The sequence below is a fragment of the Leptonychotes weddellii genome, chromosome 16 (assembly GCF_054177405.1).
Source record: "Leptonychotes weddellii isolate Sample4059 chromosome 16, ASM5417740v2, whole genome shotgun sequence".
Classification (NCBI taxonomy): Eukaryota; Metazoa; Chordata; class Mammalia; order Carnivora; family Phocidae; genus Leptonychotes; species Leptonychotes weddellii.
Genome location: NC_138384.1, coordinates 29,499,743 through 29,516,626, shown reverse-complemented (window position 1 = coordinate 29,516,626; position 16,884 = coordinate 29,499,743). Strand labels below are relative to the sequence as shown.

The following is a 16,884-nucleotide window of genomic DNA, read 5'->3' as shown; positions in this document are numbered from 1 at the left end:
CCTCTCTGGGTTGAGGCCTAGTTTCAGAGTCAGATTATATATTCCCCCCCCCTGCATGGGGCATTCTCTAGCCATGCTGCTTTCTCTGTCTGAGAAAAGCCACTGAATCAAGAGAAGAGAAAAATGAGCACAGTTGAAATAAACCTGAAATCTAAATGGGCCAATGTCCTGCTTCAGGGATGACCCGTCCAGATGAAACCTCCAATAACAGCTTTTTATTTCCTTTCATTTTTCCTCCTTCTTGGGGGTGGGGATGTGAGCAGAGTGCCCAGACCAGTCATAGCTATCTGGCCAAATATCTAGATCCTCTAAATTAAAAAGAGAAAAGACAAAAATGAAAGAAAAAGAGGAAGGAAAAAAGAAAAACAAACCCACAGTCCCATGCAAACCTGTTTCTGTTACGCCTTTTGCAATTCCTTATTGAGAGAGAGAGAGATACACACTCATATAGGCTTTACTGGTGCCTGGGGAAATGTTAAAATACATTTCGGGGCCTGGCTAAATAGAAATGCACTCTAAAAACACAGACACGGTATTTTGTTTTATCTGTTGCAAAAAAAAAATGTATTTGATTACTTGGGTAAAATTACAGTATCTCTGTTGTTAGTAAGTATTAAATGTTAAAGAAATTGGACCCCCCCCCCTTTCCTTTCAACTTTCCAAGAAAGTGCATGTAACAGTCCAATTTTTTTTTTGTTCCATACCTAATACAAAATAAACAAACACTATACCTGCTCTCTTGATCAAGAAGAAGCATTTGCTCTTGTAAGGAACATATGTACATTTTAATGAAAGTGATATTTCTTATCGTATATACAAGAGCATCTACATTTTCTCCACTGATGGTTGTTCAAGATGCCATACTTAGCAGCATTGTGTAATTCCAGCACACATTTTCTATTGTGAATATACCTACAAGGCAAAATGTTACGTCTCAGTTTCAACTACCAAAACAACACTTGTATTTTCTCTAAAGAATTCTGCGTGCTTATTACTGTACAGAAACTTATCAACATTGAGGACGACTCAAGTAAAAAGCACAATACAAATAGCAGTTCAAAACGGAAATGGTTAAATCTACAAAAAAAAAAAAAAAGCAGGTTGAATTTTCCAATAAAAATAAAAAAAACAAAACAAAACAAAAAAACCCAAACCTTTCAAAGAACCACATTGATCAGTCTGTACTTTCAGTCCTTCGCTTAAATTTGTTTTGAAAGATTAGACAACGTGTTTGCTGATAAAATTTTTCCAGCAGGATCAAAGTGTACATTTATATACAGACTTTATTAGAGATCTAATGCATCACTGAGGCATTGCATCAACACCAGAATTCATATTAAACCGGATATAGAAAATAAGTTAATGCCAGATTAAGACCGCCTAGCAGGGCAACTTGCGATTGCCATAAATGTTACAGCAAATTTACAGCACTCTAGTCAATTAGTATTTAGTCCAAAATACAGAAGACCAAAGTTAACGCTTGCATTGTTTGCAAAGCCAGGTTATATCACTAATAAATAAGCTTTCTTATAACTCTAGAAGTTGAACAAGGTACAAAAAGAATGTCTCCATAATGTTGTAGTTCATCGATCTGGGGGAACCAGGAGGGGAGGGGGAGGCAACCGTGGGTCTCTCGTTCTGAGCCAGAGTCGCTTTAACTTGTGACAATCTCTTTGCTGTCCTCCACGAAGCGGGTGAACCGGAAGTTGGTTCCGTTCTCGCTGCTGGCCATTTTCTGCAGCCCGGCCAGGGGGGCGCTGGGCTCGGAGTTCTGGAGCTTCTCCAGATTTCCCGTCAGCCCGCTAATAGGTGAGCTGCTCCCGCTGCCCAGGCTTCCAGCAATTGGAGGGATGCCCCCGTTCTGAATGACGGAGATCTCATTGGCCTTCATGGCCAGCCCGTTGGAGAGCGCCGCTGCATACTGATTCCAGAACCCCGAAGGATCCCCGCTTCCTGACCTTGCCGCCAAATCCTTCTGGAACATTTCTGGGAACTTGACAGGATTGCCTCCTAGAAATGTCATGGGGCCATCCACGGAGAGCCGCCGGCCCCGCCGCGCAGGGGTGCTATTCCACATGTGAGTGCCCATGTGTACCTGAGATGAGGCAAAGGGGGTGGGGAGGGGAAAAGGGGGAAAGAAAGAAAGAAAGAAAGGGAAAGGGAGAGAGAGGAAGGGAGAAGCTTAATAGTTGAATCTGTCTCCGCTCATACCCCAACACTCGACAGAGCAAGTGGCCTACATGTCTACTCTTACTAAGTGCCAGGCGGTGGAGAAGGATAGGGAACCGTCCACTGCGGCTGCCTCCTAATAACGTGCGCACTCTCCCCAGCCCTGGGCCGCCGTCCCTCTTCCGGGGCCAAGATGCCTGCCTTACTTACTCTTTTTTTATTACCCCTATTTAGCTTATAATGGCCTCAAGCAAGCTAGTCAGTCGCAGATAGCTCCTTTCAGGGTTAGAATTGTTATGTCCACTCTCATTGCAATGGTGAGTAGTGTATCTGACACCCTTTACCCTATAAATGTCCTTTTCAGATGGGAAGAAAGTACCCCTCACAGATTGCCCGGTGGAGGGCCCGTGCACAGAGAGGAGAGCCAGAAAGTAATTATTCACCTCGCATTACTGGCAGCAATCTCTAGAGAAATACTCTGTCAACAGAAAAATGTACACAGTAAGAACACTCAACTGTTGCTCTAGAACCTAAGCATATTTGCTTTATTTCCAACACATATCAGCGGGAAGTGTTGTATAATCAATTATCATCATACCCATTAGCAGGGCAGTGTGATGTTATTGTTTCTGGGGACGCGAGCAACGTGCTGGACTGCACGGTTATGAAAAATAGATGCATCCGCCGAGGAGGACGGTAATTATTAAGTGATACGGGCTGCACACAGGCCACGTGGAGGTCTTTAATCAATACCCCCATGGCAACGCCGGGCTGTCTTCCTGGGTAGGTAAGACAATTCATTTGGTGCACTTAGCGAGACAGTGGGGCTGGGGGCTGCTGCTTCGCTGAGGTGGACCAAATGATTCCAGGCGCTCACGCTCGACGGGCTGCGGCCTGCCCCCCCCCCCGGTCCCTGGGTCCCCGCCACTGATCCTGACCCACACACGGGGCACCCGCGTTTCTCCGCTGTCAGCCCCACGTGGCAGGTGCCCTCGCGAGAACTCGCTCCCTGCACATCCTGCCTCTGGGGAGCTGCTGGCCCTGGGAGCATGCATCACAGATAATCAATGGCAAACCAGCAAGAGGGCTGCTGGGTGGGTGGGTGAGGGACAGACAGAGCGAGGTACCTTCAGATTGCCTTTTGTTGTGAAAGCTCTCCCACAAATAGTGCAAGCAAAGGGTTTCTCTCCAGTGTGAGTTCGCTCGTGGATCTGCAGGGCGCTCGACGAGGAGAAGGTTTTACCACACGTGTTGCAGTAGTGCTGCTTGGGGGTCCTCCTGGGCAGAGCTGGGAGCAGGACTGGGGACGTGGCAGAGGAGGACAGAGGCCCAGAGGGGACGTGACTGGTGGAGGTGTCCTTGCTGTCCTGAGGAGTGACATGTACGAAGCCGTTGACCTCTGTTTTGATGAGAGATGACAATGAGTTGGCGGGGATCACCGCCGAGGTCTGATTGGGGCCGAGGTTGGAACTGGGCTCAAAGAGCTGTGATGGAAGGTCCCGCATCTGATGTGTCAACATGTGCTGCTTCAGATTACCCTTTGTGGAAAAGCCGCGATTGCAAACTGTGCAAATAAATGGTCTCTCTTTGGTATGACTTCTGTAGTGAATGTCCAAGGCACTCTGACAAGCAAAGGTTTTGCCACAAATGTCGCAAGCAGTATTTTTAAATTTACCCCGGTCTCTGAAAGGGAAGAGGATCCCCAAAGAATCTTCCTTGATGATCTTCTCTGCGTGGCTGGACGTCAGATCCAAAGCCCCACCGTTGACGGGGGTGGGAGACAGACCGTTGGCGAACTCGCTGGGTGCTGCTCTCTGGGGCTTCTCCTCCACGCTGGGGGACTTGTGGAGCTCCTGGGTGCTGCTGGGTGGGGACAGAGCCTGCATAGAAGAGGTAGACTCTGAGATGGCTGGGCTGCCAGCACTTTGGCTCTCCATATCACCACCCACCGAGGACGAGTCGTTGGTCAGGACGTCCCCCTCGACGGACCCGTTCTCCACAGACTTCAGGCTGGCCTGCAGCTGTTCTGCGAGGCCCGCGTTGATCATCTTCATCTGATTTTCCAAAGCAGCGATGCTTGACATCTCCAGGGGCAAAGGCGAAGAAGATAAGCTGTCTTGGGACGCATCCGCGGACTTGGGCGTATCGGGGATGCTGCCCTCGGGACAGTCCTCCATGTTTTCATCGGAGAAGGTGTCCAGCTCGTCGAAATTCTTCTCGTCAAAGGAGCCCGTGTCCGACTCCATGGACTCGGGGTAGCTGTCAGGGACCGGGGTGTTGGGGATCTGACCGCCCATATGCATTCGAATGTGCTGCTGCAGGACCACAGCGTTGGTGAACTTCTTCTGGCAGATGGGGCAGGAATGCTGGACGCGGAGCGGGGGCATAGCCCGATGGACACTGTAATGGGTCTTAAGGTTCCCTTTCGTGGTGAAGGCCCGGCCGCAGATCTTACACTTGAAGGGCCTCTCCCCAGTGTGCGTCCGGTAGTGCATCTTCAAAGCGCTCTGGCAACTGAGGACCCGGTGGCAGATGATACACTCATTGGGGTCGGCGGCCTTCTTGTCAATGTTCTCTACCAGCTGCTGAAGCTTGGAGGTCTCCGACGCCTGGGCCGAGTCCAACAGTCCCCCAAAAGGAAACTTCGCCTTGAACTGCTCGGACATGAGCGGCAGCAAGGGGTTGGTGAAAGCCGCGGCACTGCCCGAGCCGCCGTCGGCCGCCGGGGAGCTCAGAGCGCCGCCACTGGCCGCCGGGGCCGAGCCGGGGGCCACGCCTCTCTCTTCGCTTTTGCCACCGGAGGGCGGCCCGGCGGACCCTTCGGCTTCGTCCGCGAGCCCACCCAGGTTTCTCGTGGCTGGCTCAGGGGCCCCGGAGTCGCTTGTGACGGAGCCTGGGGGGCTGGTGGCGGAATGGCTGATGGGGATCGGGGCTGGCTCTTCGGTCTTGATGAAGGGTGTGAGGCTCGGGAGGGTCGGGGGCAATGGCAGGCCGACTGAAGTGGTCAGAGTGGGTAGGACCGGTTTGGTGTCTAGCCAGCTGGTGACCGGCTTTTCCGGAGGAATGGACATGCCGTACGGGATGCCAGTACTCGTGGGGATATTGTCCAGATGCTCAGGCACGGGATAGGGGTTCATCTGGATATGAGGGTATTTCTCTTTGTGGCGCTGAAAGTGGACTTTGAGGTTCCCCTTGGTGGAGAACCTGTTCCCGCAGATGTTGCACTTGAAGGGCCTCTCTCCCGTGTGGGAGCGCAGGTGGATCTGCAAGGCACTGTCGCTCCCGAAGACCTTCGCGCAGAACCTGCACTTGTGTTTGAAGAACGCCTCGTCCGACGTGCTTTTCGCTTCGAAGGCGGTGACATTTGGTGGCTTGCTTTTTCTTTGCTGGGCCAAGGCAGACAAGGAGTTTAAATCCTCCGCAGTTGTTCCGATGTTGGGCAAAGGGCTGGGGAAAACCGAGTTAGCGGGGGCCGGCTGAGGTAGAAGTGGATTAGATGCAGGACTCAATAAACTGCTTATTGCAAAAGCTGGTGAGGATGCTGCCGAGGCTGACGGGTGGCTGGCGTGCGCAGCGCCAGCGCTCGAAGCCACTTTTTCCGAGGCCGGGGTGGTAACCGCTGCCGCCAGAATGTTAATGTTGGGGGAAGAGCCGCTGTTGGGGGGAACGATGGTGTGGCCAGAGCTGCTCTGAGGTAGCTGGATGGGGGGGAGCTGTTTCACACCGCTGATGCTGGCAGATTGGCTGGCGAGGCTCTGTGCTAATCCAGCTGCTGCAGCCAGCTGCTGAGATAAATGGGAGCTGAGTGTGGACAAGGGGTTGGCAGATGTCCGTAAAGTACCTTGAGAAGGACTTGAAGATGTTGGCAAGTCTGCGCTCTGAGAAGCCAACAGCAGGATTTGGTGACGGATCTGTTCGATGAGCTGCAGCTGGTGGATCTGCTGCTGCTGCAGGGCCAGGAGCTGCTCCATGAGGGCGGGGACGGCCAGCTTGCCCCCGGAGGCCCCGCTGCACCTCGCTTCCTGGGAGAACTGGGCCACGGCCACCTTGGTGCTCTGCAGGTTCTCGATGATGACGTTGCTGTTGATCACCGAGAAGTTGCCCAGTGTCGTCAGGTCCCCGAGTTGAGGTAGAGAGGTTGTGATCGCTGAGGTACCTGTGGAGGGGCCGCCGCTGCAGCCTGGCGGCGGGGGGCCACCCCCGCCGCCCCCCGGAGCGCCACCGCCACCTTTGTTAGCCCCCGGGGCCTCCACCTCCATGGACTCCTCCCTGTGGCGGCCGCGGTGTTCCGAAAGGTCGCTGCAGTCGGCCTGATCTGTTTTGTGAATGGGGTCATTCATTTGTTCATCGGGATGCTCGGGAGGCGGGGTGGGAGAGAAGGTTTCAGGTGGGCTGGCTGGGCTTTCATTGACGATTAAAACTAATTGATTTTTAGTACAGTTCTTCTTGTGGAGCAGAAGATCTGATAATTCAAAGAACTCGGCACAGCACCGGCCACAGACGTGGGCATCCTTGCTCTTTGTGGTGCGATTGGGTTGACCTTTCTCTGCGTCTCCTGCAAACATCAAAAGGTGCAGCGTTAGAAAGGGGGCCGGGACGCACAGGGTCACCCACGACTTCAAAACAAGAAAGAGGGTGACCAATCGTTTTCTGTCTTCCAAACTCAAAACTCTTGCCCCCGAAAACCAGTCGATATCACCTAAGAACGTTCATAATTACATGTTGAGGGTGTGGAGGAATTCCTATCAATCTGGTATCTCAGAGAGCCATGGTCTTCAGATAATCCATCAAAATATAAAATACTACGAACTGAAGACATTGGTGCATAATGAAATTCCATAGCGAAATATTGATTTCCAATATTTTATACACCTTATTGTCTACTCATCCAGAGAGGGTCCAGCAACCATTCTGAGGACTTATTAGTCTCTTGAGTTTCTGTCAACCTTATTCATTTTCAACTGATTCAAAGATATCTGTGACAGTTTGTTCTGTCACTAAACTAATTTGTAGTCATTCAGGTTCCAATCAGTTGTTGACGGGTGGGGGGGTGGGGGAGTGGGGGATGCATATCGCCGAGCAGAAGACTGACAACTTAAAAATCACCTCCAGCCCCTACCTAGAACCTGAGCTAAGGCTGATCGGTGACAAACACACTTTTGCCACATCAGTAACAAATCCTCCAGACTGCTCAAGACTCCGCTGAATACAAACAAGAAAGCCACACACACACACACACACACACACACACACACAACAAAGAGAAAGGCAATGATCATAATCCGTTACAAGGCCTGCCTGGCACCTATATATCACCCCATGGCATGTTTATTTTTAAAATTAAAAAATGCAACCTTGGCTACCATTCCACTATTCAAGGAATATATGCCACTATGCTCCAAATGGCAACGTTATGCCTCTAAATATTTCATCAAAAGAGCTCTTTATATCTATAAAAACTGGCACAAGATTTACATTTCTGATTCAACATCAACTTCTAGAAGGATGTGCAGTTAAGGGGAAGGGAAGAAATAATTCTTGGTTTAGAGTTTGGAAAGGCTGTGCAATTCTCCTTGTCTGAATGCCTTTAAAAACAGTTTGCTCTTAACTCTTATCAATTGTTTAACAGATTGTCCTGAACCTTTCATTATAAAAATCCCTTTATTTCATGTTTGTTTCCACTGGTTGCTCAGATTTCTTCTCGCTAAGATCCATTTGTAAATTAAACATAAAAATCTCCAACTCCAAGCTAACATCCTATTCAAAGACAGGATGGAGCCCCATTGTTTGCCCAGCATGGGGAACACCAACTTCTGTTGTACAAATGGTGTGTGGTCATCTCCGAAGGCTGTGAAAAAAAAAAAAAAACTGTTTAATTCAAGGATTACCTCCCTGCATGCTTTTCTGCAGAACTGAATCAGATAATAGTTAGTTTCCATGACTTCCAAATTGAATCTCCCAGAAAACTTGCAGGGGGAAAAAAAAAAAAGGAAAAGAAAACTGACTGCAAATATGAATAAATACAAATTCAAAATGTTGCTTTTTCGGTAAACTTAAGAGTCAACTCCAAAGAGCCAGCCATTTGCCTTTTCGTAGTAAACATCCAAAAAAGCTTGAGTACTTTTGCATTCCAGAAAATATAATTAATGCCTAAATACTAACTTCTGGAAATTACTTTAACTCTTTTTGCCTTGAGTGATGCCCAAGTTGATGAGAACCCCCGGTGAAGTATGCCAAATGTATGCACACTTTATTCAGTGGGAGTGTTATTTGAGTAGCTAAGTTATACTTAACAAGCTAGCTTTTCTAATACCCATCTTTTAATCTTCACAAGGGTATAGAGCAAAATGCATTAACAATACCAAACAAATCTTAGCTGTAGCAGAAAATACCAATAATGATTCAGTTTTAATTTAATGTTTAATCATCCTAATTGGCACCGGATTCCTGTGCACATTCAAGGTGCTGTTTTAAGCACTTTCTGTCTCTCTCCCTGCCTTAAAATAATGTAAACAAAATATTAAACGAAATTCGCTAAAGTTATGTTGCTTAACTTGGGACAAAAATAATGTGACAAAAATTCTGTTTAAAGCTTCTTATTTTGACAACCAATTTTAAATGATGCATCCATTTCAGATGCTTATTTTAAACTAGGAAATGCAATTCCTAATATATTCAACAGAAATGTTATTTCTTTCTCTTTGCACATTTCCATATGTAATGGTTATGTTTCCATCTACTTTTACAGCCAATTATGAAGGAACAAAAGCTATTCTGTTTGTTCACACATTTTCAACAAAATGCATTAAAACTATTATGTCAGCATGTTCTATTAAGCTCTGCATTCAGTGGAAAATACTTTTCAACCAGCTCACATTTATCAAAACATAAAGCCACTTTAAAACACAGTTTTGCTTGGTCAGCTGGGCTTAGACAAATAATGACAGATTCAGAACTAAATAACTAGCAAGGGAAATCAGAAAACTGACTTCATCAATTGTACACATTACAATGTAGTTGCTTCAAATATTTAGCACATCTGTGTTCACGATTAAAGGGCATTTTAATTCTTTATAACTTGCAAACATCTGATATTCTCATAATATATCGACAAAATAAAAAGAAGGTCACTTTACAGGATTTAGCTGATTATTACTTTCCTGGGCTCGAATTCTGGCATTTGCACTGCTTCAAGACTCACTTGAGAATTTTCAAGTTTTTCAACCTGAACATTTTTAGATTTAGGATTGTGCTAACTGGACGGAAAATGTAGATGCTTAAAAATAAATACCTGCTTGCTTCTAAGAAAGAGACTGTGTTCAAAAGCTGCCCGTGTTTTAGCTTGGATTTTCACAACATTTTAATAAGCTGACATTTGATCTCACTGGAGAGTCGATAATTTAATCTCCTGATGTTTATGAACACCAAAAAAAAAAAAAAAAATTCCAGTATCTGTTTTGATTTATTTCAAAAGCAGGTGTCGCTCTACTGTAAATAGCTCTTAACTTTATATCTGTCTGCATTCTGAACTGAACTGCAATGAAGAAGCTCAACAACAACAAAGACAAAGCATGAGGACTAGTTTGAATCTTTAACTACCAGAAGGAATATTTTAAGTTGTAATAAGATACACACACACACAAACATGCTCTAATTCATTTTTTGACCGTCTGCTATCTTGTTTCTCAATAATCTGTTAACACAGGATTGCAACTGGTGACCCCATTATAGTAAATACAGTTGCCTTGCTCCCTGTACTAGGGTGAAAGTAACATTCCAGTTCCTCTTCTATGGCGTTTGCATACAAATTGATTTTATAATCCAAGTCAGGCAGGAACGTTTGAGAAGTAGTGGTTTGCTAAGTTTGTACACACAAAAAGATAGCTGGAATTTTTCCAGGATTTTTTTTTTTGGTTTTTTTTTTTTTTTTTTTTAGAGGATAAGGTGGTGAACTTACAGTTCCATCCAATTTATACAAAAATCCCAGATGTTTTAGGTCTTGTACTATTTAGGTGCTTGACACCCAATTCAAATTTGTCAGTTTTTCATCATCTCAACCTAACATTGCAGAATAGGAGGCAGAAAATTGAAGTGTTCCAGTAGATCTGTCTACTGTGAAAACAAAAATAAAACTATGCCCCACACAGCAAGGTTTGGCCAGCCAGGAAAAAAACCAAACCAAACCAAACCAAACCAAACAACCCTACTCTATCACATTTAGTTTTCTTTTTTGGAGCTCTTCAGAAAGATCCTTCACTTTACTTTCCATTACCTTACGATCACATTAACATTTTTAATAGAACATCGCACACGATTGTGATTTTGGAGCCTGTAATTTTTACAGGCTGTTCCTTCCCGTAGACTAATTTAGAAAGGCCATCACCAACATTTTTGATTGATTGGTCTTTATCTTTTTATTATTAATATACATATATATGTTGTGTGTTTTCTTTTTGCCCAGACCTGGGAAAAACCTAAATCTGAATGTCCAGCTTAAGATTCCAAAGAAATTTTAAACACTCCAACGTGTGCCCTGCATACTTCTCTGTAATAATGTCTTAAGTTTCCCTCTATGTGATATGCAACCAAATGACACATCAGTGGCCCGCTTCAATTCCCTCCGTGTTCTGGCCAGGATTAGTGTATTCTCGAGTGGAAGAATACAAGCAAAATCTCTGGAAAAAAATAACAACACGGGCAAGACACTCCTTTTAAAGCAGGGATACAAACCCACCTAATGCACACAATAAATGAAAGGGGGAAAATGTCTTCCCCTTGGATGAATCAAACTGAACACTAGATGGGGTTCCAGTTGCAAGGGTTTGTTCAAAAACTTCTTTGTGGCTTTTCCTATTCCAGTGACGCGTAAAAAGAGAGACTCCTTAAGGCGAGATCTAAACTTTGACTACATAAACATTGGCAAAGGCACAAGAAACTAAATCCCTGTTGTTTGAGGGTAAAACTGAGCTATGGGGACTACCTGTCAATCTTCCCCTTTGGGGGTCTGGCATCTGAGGGTGACAGGGGAATAAGGTTAGGAAAAGAAGCCAAGCTGATAAGGTGAAACTAAAATAAACTACCAACTTCCTGCTAAGTGACTAGCAAGACTCAATATGGGGGTCACTGGGAAGATACTGAAGGACATACTATGATCTGGACCTTGTCACCTTTTCATGGGAGGAGACTAGCAAAGGTTAAAACAGCTCGACACATTTAGCTTTTCTAAAGCCTGGCACACACACTTTTTGTGTGTGTGGGGGGGGAGGGGTGTTGGGGCTTTAGGTAATTTACCGTCTCTGCTAAACTGCTAAATTCCTTCAGTTTTGGTAAGCTACGAAAATTCTGGAAGATGGGGCGAGCAGTAAACCACGCGGTGTCTTAGAAACACCGAATTAAGACGGCAGGAGGACTTTGTTCTGGTTACTACAGAGAGCTGGGCTTTGAACCATTTCAAAAAACTTAGCAGACTGGGACTCTGCCGCTTGCTCGCTCAGGTTCCCACTAAGTTCTCCATGTGAGAAATGTGGGTTTCTGCCTTCTGAAAGACTCCTGGTAAAGATGACTTGCTACCTGCAGACGTAGAAAGAAATGAAAGTCCCCAAAGAATAGCCTATAAATTGGCACTTGTCTCTATAAACCATAGGACAAACTTGATGCACCAGAAACCATGAGACCCTCACTATCACAAATTCACTTTTGCATCTACTCTCTCATGCCCAACTCTACTTTGCTTGTTGGTATGTTTGTTTTTAACGTTTTAGAAACTATTTGCAGCCCGAAGCAAATCCCCCCAAAACAGTTTGCGTTCTCTCATCCAGAATCTTCCATTATGCCACAAACTTAGAATAGGCCTGATTAAACATGAATTCTTTCCAACTGCCTTATCGTGCAGGTGTCGGTTTTTCAAAAAAAAGCAATTAATTATAGTTCTCTCTAACCTTTTGGGCCCAGAAATCAATGTGTTGCCATTAAGCTGCTCACAATGAGTAAATTACTTTAGTAAATAAGAGAATTTCATTATTAATATAAATAAGAGGAATGTTTATGATACTTTATATGAGTCAATGTTTTATCTCGAGTTCGTGATGTTTTTATCGCTCTTCCAATATTATCTTTTCCTTGAAAAAGCTGAGCACCAAAATACTTTAATAAATGAATGGAGTCTGAATGGTCCATCCCTCAATCTTCACACACACACACACACACACAACTCTGAAACCCAGAGCTTAGTAAAGAACCCACACAGAAAATCATCAGATTCTAATATTCCCCTTCCTCAGAATTATTCATCCCGGTAAATAATTTTTCCAATGGCAGTCATCTTTCTACAAATAATCTGAGACTTGTTGAATACCATTTAAGAGACAAGTAATATGTGCCATAATCTTGGTTTCATAAGAAATAGAAAAATTTCCCAGTTTAATGTAGGGGGTTCCTGGTATTACAGCTGAATTAAAATATGAACATTGGAAGACTGACCAAATAATCTTGTTTTCTTGAACTTGTTCTGAGGGAGTTATCCATGTGGCTGTTTAGCATGGCTCTGGTTTTCTTTGTATGCACGTGCACACACACACACACACACATACAAACACACATGCAGGACACACAGCACAACAGCCCTGGCTGCTCTCAGCCTGAGTCTCTGCTTCTGGGCTCCTGTGACTGGGGGCCCACAAACTTTTCTAGGTCCGGCTCTAGGTAGAAATCAGCACGTGTAGGTGCAAGCCTATGTCAAAGGCACCAACTAGATTTAATTCGGTTTGTTCGAGGTTTCATGGACCATATTTTCCGACCATTTTGAGACATAAGAAAAAGTAACACATTGTTTGAGTGAGGCACTGTCTTCTAAAAATGTAATAACCTTTATATATGTGGGGGGAAAAAACCCAAAACAAAACCCACAAAAGAAAAAAAGCCCCAAACCCCAACAACTCGGTGAAGTGTGTGTGTTCTGTGTCGGGGGATGCATGGAGATTGCTGAATTCCTTGCAGAAAGGGTGGCGATTTTTTAAAGGTTACTTTGAGATAGGTCACGTATTCTCCAGCCCATCTCCCCACTACTCTCAAATAAAAAGATGGGGCGTGTGGAAGGCCCTCCTGTAAGGCAAACGCTGAGGAGGATTAGTTGTGTACTAATATTATTACAACATACTAAATCCTGTAACCCTATTACAAAATCTACCCTCTAGGCAGCTTCCCCCAAACTTATTGTTCAACCATGTAAAAACAGTCATAACCTAAAACCATTACCACGGAAGAAAAAGAGGGGGTGGGGAGAGGTGAGAAAGAACTGGGAGGAAAAGTGCTGGCCATGGTGCCCCTAACACTTTACTGCTTCTTAGGACAATGAACCAGCTTTAGGGGAGAAAAAAAAAAAAAGGGAAGAAAAAAGAAAGAGAGGGAGGAAGAAAGAAAGAAAGGAAACTTGATTCAGTGACTTAATTAACTTACCTCAAAGCTCAAATAAACTAAAAAAAAAAAAAAAGTCCTAATAAATAATAATGGTAAGAGGTAGTGAACTCCTTTTATGCTATCGCTTTATGAGAAGCCTTAACTATTAAAAATTCCGGATTCAGAAGGCGACAGGAGAAAGGCAAAGATCTAGCAGGCATCATTTCTCCGCGAAGCCAGCGTCTTTTTTCTCCTTTTTGAAAATGTATGAAATCAGTACAAATTGACAAAAAAATTTAAAAAACCCCAACAAAACAAAACAAAACAAAAGGCAAAACAAACCCCGAAAAACTCTTTTCTTCTCCTCCTGTTTGGTTTTTCCTACACAAATTGGGAACTTTAACAGTGTTCGGGGTGGAAGGTCTCACCAGAAACTTTAGGGAAGATGGTTGTAGGGGCGAGAAGCAGAAGAAACCAGCTGAGAAAATCCAGAAAAATATTCGGAGCTGTTCCTGCGGCCTGGGGTAATTTCACCCCGATTTATCTCGCGTGCCCGGTTTGGCCTGGGGTGGAAAGCGGGGTTCGGGGGCTCTTCTCAGCAGACTGAGAAATCGCAGAGACTCTGGGTAAGGCTGGAAGCTCGAAAAAGTACTGGGGTGGGGGGGCAAATATTGTAAACTATTTTCTTAATCGGTCTCAGTTCTCCCCAATTTCTTACAGGGACCCCCCACGCCAGGAGTCCCGTTTCCCGACAGCCGGGAGTGGGAGTCCCTTGGCTTCTCTGCCTGGGCTCTGCGCGGCTCCCCGCGCCCCAGCTCTACAGAGAAGCAGGCCTCTAGGGAAGGAGCCCGGGGACCGTGGGGCCCGGATGGTCGCAGTTTAGTGGACAGAGGTGCCGATCTAAGGGCACGCTTCTGAGCCCTGTCGGGGTCCAGTTCCCTCCTCCATACCCCCAAATGCTGCCCAGGGCTTGAGCATTCCGAAGGGCATCCGGAGCCGCGGAGACCCCGCCAGGGTTGCCCTCGTCCTTCCCGCAGCCGAGAGGCAAGCATCGTGCCGGGGACCGACCCGGGCGCCGCTCCTTCGCCTCGGGCGCTGGGCCTGGCAGCTCGGAGGCCCCTAAAGTGAACCACCTTCAGGGACGAGGAGGGATTCGAGGTGTCCTCCCTGCGTACCCCAAATCCCCTGCCGGGACCTCTCCTACTCTCGGCCTCGGCGCCCTCACACAAACTTTGTTCTAGACTTGTTCATTCCCATCGGGACCCCGCAGTTGTCGCCTCCATCCGAGAAAGCGAGTGTCTCTGTTTCGGGGGGGAGGTTCTCCTCTGGCTAGAGAGCCCTCCCCCCCCAGCCCTGGAAAAAGACCCTCACGATTCCTGGAAGCACGGCATACCACGATCCTCAGCGGACGCACACCCAATCTAAAGATTTCTCGGGGGCGAGGGGTGGGGTGCATGTATTTGGAGAAAAGATGCGGGGATAAACTTGGGTAGCCGGACCCCAACGCTGTTCCCGGTCCGCCTGCAATGTGTCTCGGAAGCAACCAGCAGCAAAGAGCACTCTCCGCCCCTGCTGCGACCCCGGCGTGTCGGGCACCGGCGCCGCGACACAGGTCCCCGTCTTCTGGCAGCTCTGAACCCCTAAAGGCACCCCATTCCCCCGCGCGGGCCCAGGTGGAGTGTGAGCGCTTGGGGGGGGGCGCGGCACAGGGGGCTCCCCCGCGCTGGGAGTTCAGCCCGGAGCACCAAGTAAACTTCCTTCCCGCAGGCAGCAGGGCCGGCGCGGCGGAGGCCGGCCCGGGGGCCCCCGGCACGGCGCGGGAAGCGCGAGAGGCCCCGGGCGGCCGACCTCCGCCCGGCCCGCGTCCCACCGGCCACCCGGGCCCCGGCCGCCGCTCCCCGGAAAAGCCGGGCCGGAGGAGCCGGGCCCGCGTGCCCGCTCTCCTCCTCCCCCCACGCCCGGGAGGACCCAACAACTCCGGAAAGATTCTGCCGGGAGAAGTGTTTGCTCTCCCCAGGCCAGGGGGGAAAGCCCAGCGCAGGCAAATTGAAAATTAAAAAGGAAAAAACAAAAAAAGAAAGAAAAGAAAGAAAGAAAGAAAAAGAAAGAAAGAAAGGAAGGAAGAAATACGCCGAGTGGGAAAGGCGAGTGGGGACCCGGCAGTGGCGGCGGCCGGGGCGGTGGGCGCGGGGGCCAGCCGCGTGTGCGTGGGTCCGGGTGTGCGTGAGTGTGAGTGCGTGTGTGTGCGTGTGTGTGTCCGCGGCGCGGGCCGGAGCACTCACCATCTCGCCGGGGGAGCGAGGCCACTTCGGGGTCGGATTGGAAATGTTGAGGCTTCGCTTGCTTCCTCCGCGACATGCTGGCTCAAACATCAGCTGGGGCAGAATAAAAAATTACTAAAAAAAAATCTTCTCAAAATTACGGAAATCGAGCGGCGGCGGCGGCGGCGGCTCCCCCCGCCCGCCGGCCCGCCCGCCCCCTCCCCGGCTCCCCGGCCCCGGGCGCAGCGCGCATGTGTCCTGCTATAATTATGATTATCAATAATGCATTGCGATTAATCATAGAGGGGCTCTTTGAAAGGCGATTGGCACCGGGCCAGCGCTATTCAAACCCGCTCGCCTTAATCAATTAGTTCGTGATTTGCTGCAGACCCCTGTCTCTCCGCGCGCTGGCCCAATAAGCCGGCCGCGGGGCTGGCTCTGCGCGCCGCGCCGCCCGACACTGGGTTAACCCTCTTCGCGACCGCCCGGGACTCCGCGGCCCGGCCGCCGCGGGCCTTCCTCTACGCCTCTGCGCGCCCGGCGCCCTGGCCTGCCCCCCCCGGTCCCCCCCCCCGATCCCGGGCTGGGCCGACCCGAATTAGCATGCCCTCCCCGGAATTAAGCCTCCCGGGTGGGGGGTGGGGCCGGGCGGCGGGGGCTGGAGACCCAGGCTGCGGGCGCGCGGCGAACTTCCCAACTCCGGCGCTAGGCGCGCCGGCCCGCGGGGGGAGGGAGTCCCGTGGCGGGATTTGGGGGGAGGAAGTCCCGTTTCGTGAGTGTTTCTTCGTTTCTTTAAGAGCTACCAGAAAGCAGCCCACCCCCACCCCATAAAAAAAAAAAAAAATAAGCGAGTGGGGAAGAGCCAGCCCCACGCCGGTCCGCCTACTGCCCGCGGCCCGGCCTCCCTCCCGCTCGCCGCCTGGCTCGGCGCTCCTTCGCCCCGAGTTCTCCATCCCCTGGATCGCGGGCTCGCGGGGGCGCGGAGAAGAGGACCGAGGAAAGGTTTGGGAACGTGATGGGTTTGGGGCTTTTGGAGGGGGGAGGGGCAACTCTCCCGCCA

General features: G+C 48.3%; 1 protein-coding gene across 1 annotated transcript; it reads right to left on the bottom strand.

Moving 5' to 3' along the window:
• Positions 1 to 1,265: 1,265 nt before the first annotated feature.
• SALL1 (spalt like transcription factor 1) lies at positions 1,266 to 16,025 on the bottom strand. Its single transcript, XM_006746329.3, has 3 exons — positions 15,846 to 16,025; positions 3,297 to 6,724; positions 1,266 to 2,095 (listed from the first exon to the last, which is right to left on the bottom strand). The coding sequence occupies exons 1-3, from the start codon at positions 15,919 to 15,921 to the stop codon at positions 1,655 to 1,657; spliced, it is 3,945 nt and encodes a 1,314-aa protein (XP_006746392.1). The 5' UTR covers positions 15,922 to 16,025; the 3' UTR covers positions 1,266 to 1,654.
• Between the last annotated feature and the right edge of the window lie 859 nt (positions 16,026 to 16,884).

Excerpts from the sequence above, each read along its gene's own strand:
- SALL1 (XM_006746329.3), bottom strand. The coding sequence starts at position 15,921 with ATGTCGCGGAGGAAGCAAGCGAAGCCTCAACATTTCCAATCCGACCCC. Across the intron at positions 6,725-15,845 it reads CTCGCTCCCCCGGCGAGATG|GAGACGCAGAGAAAGGTCAA; the intron begins GTGAGTGCTCCG and ends TGATGTTTGCAG. Across the intron at positions 2,096-3,296 it reads CAACAAAAGGCAATCTGAAG|GTACACATGGGCACTCACAT; the intron begins GTACCTCGCTCT and ends GCCTCATCTCAG.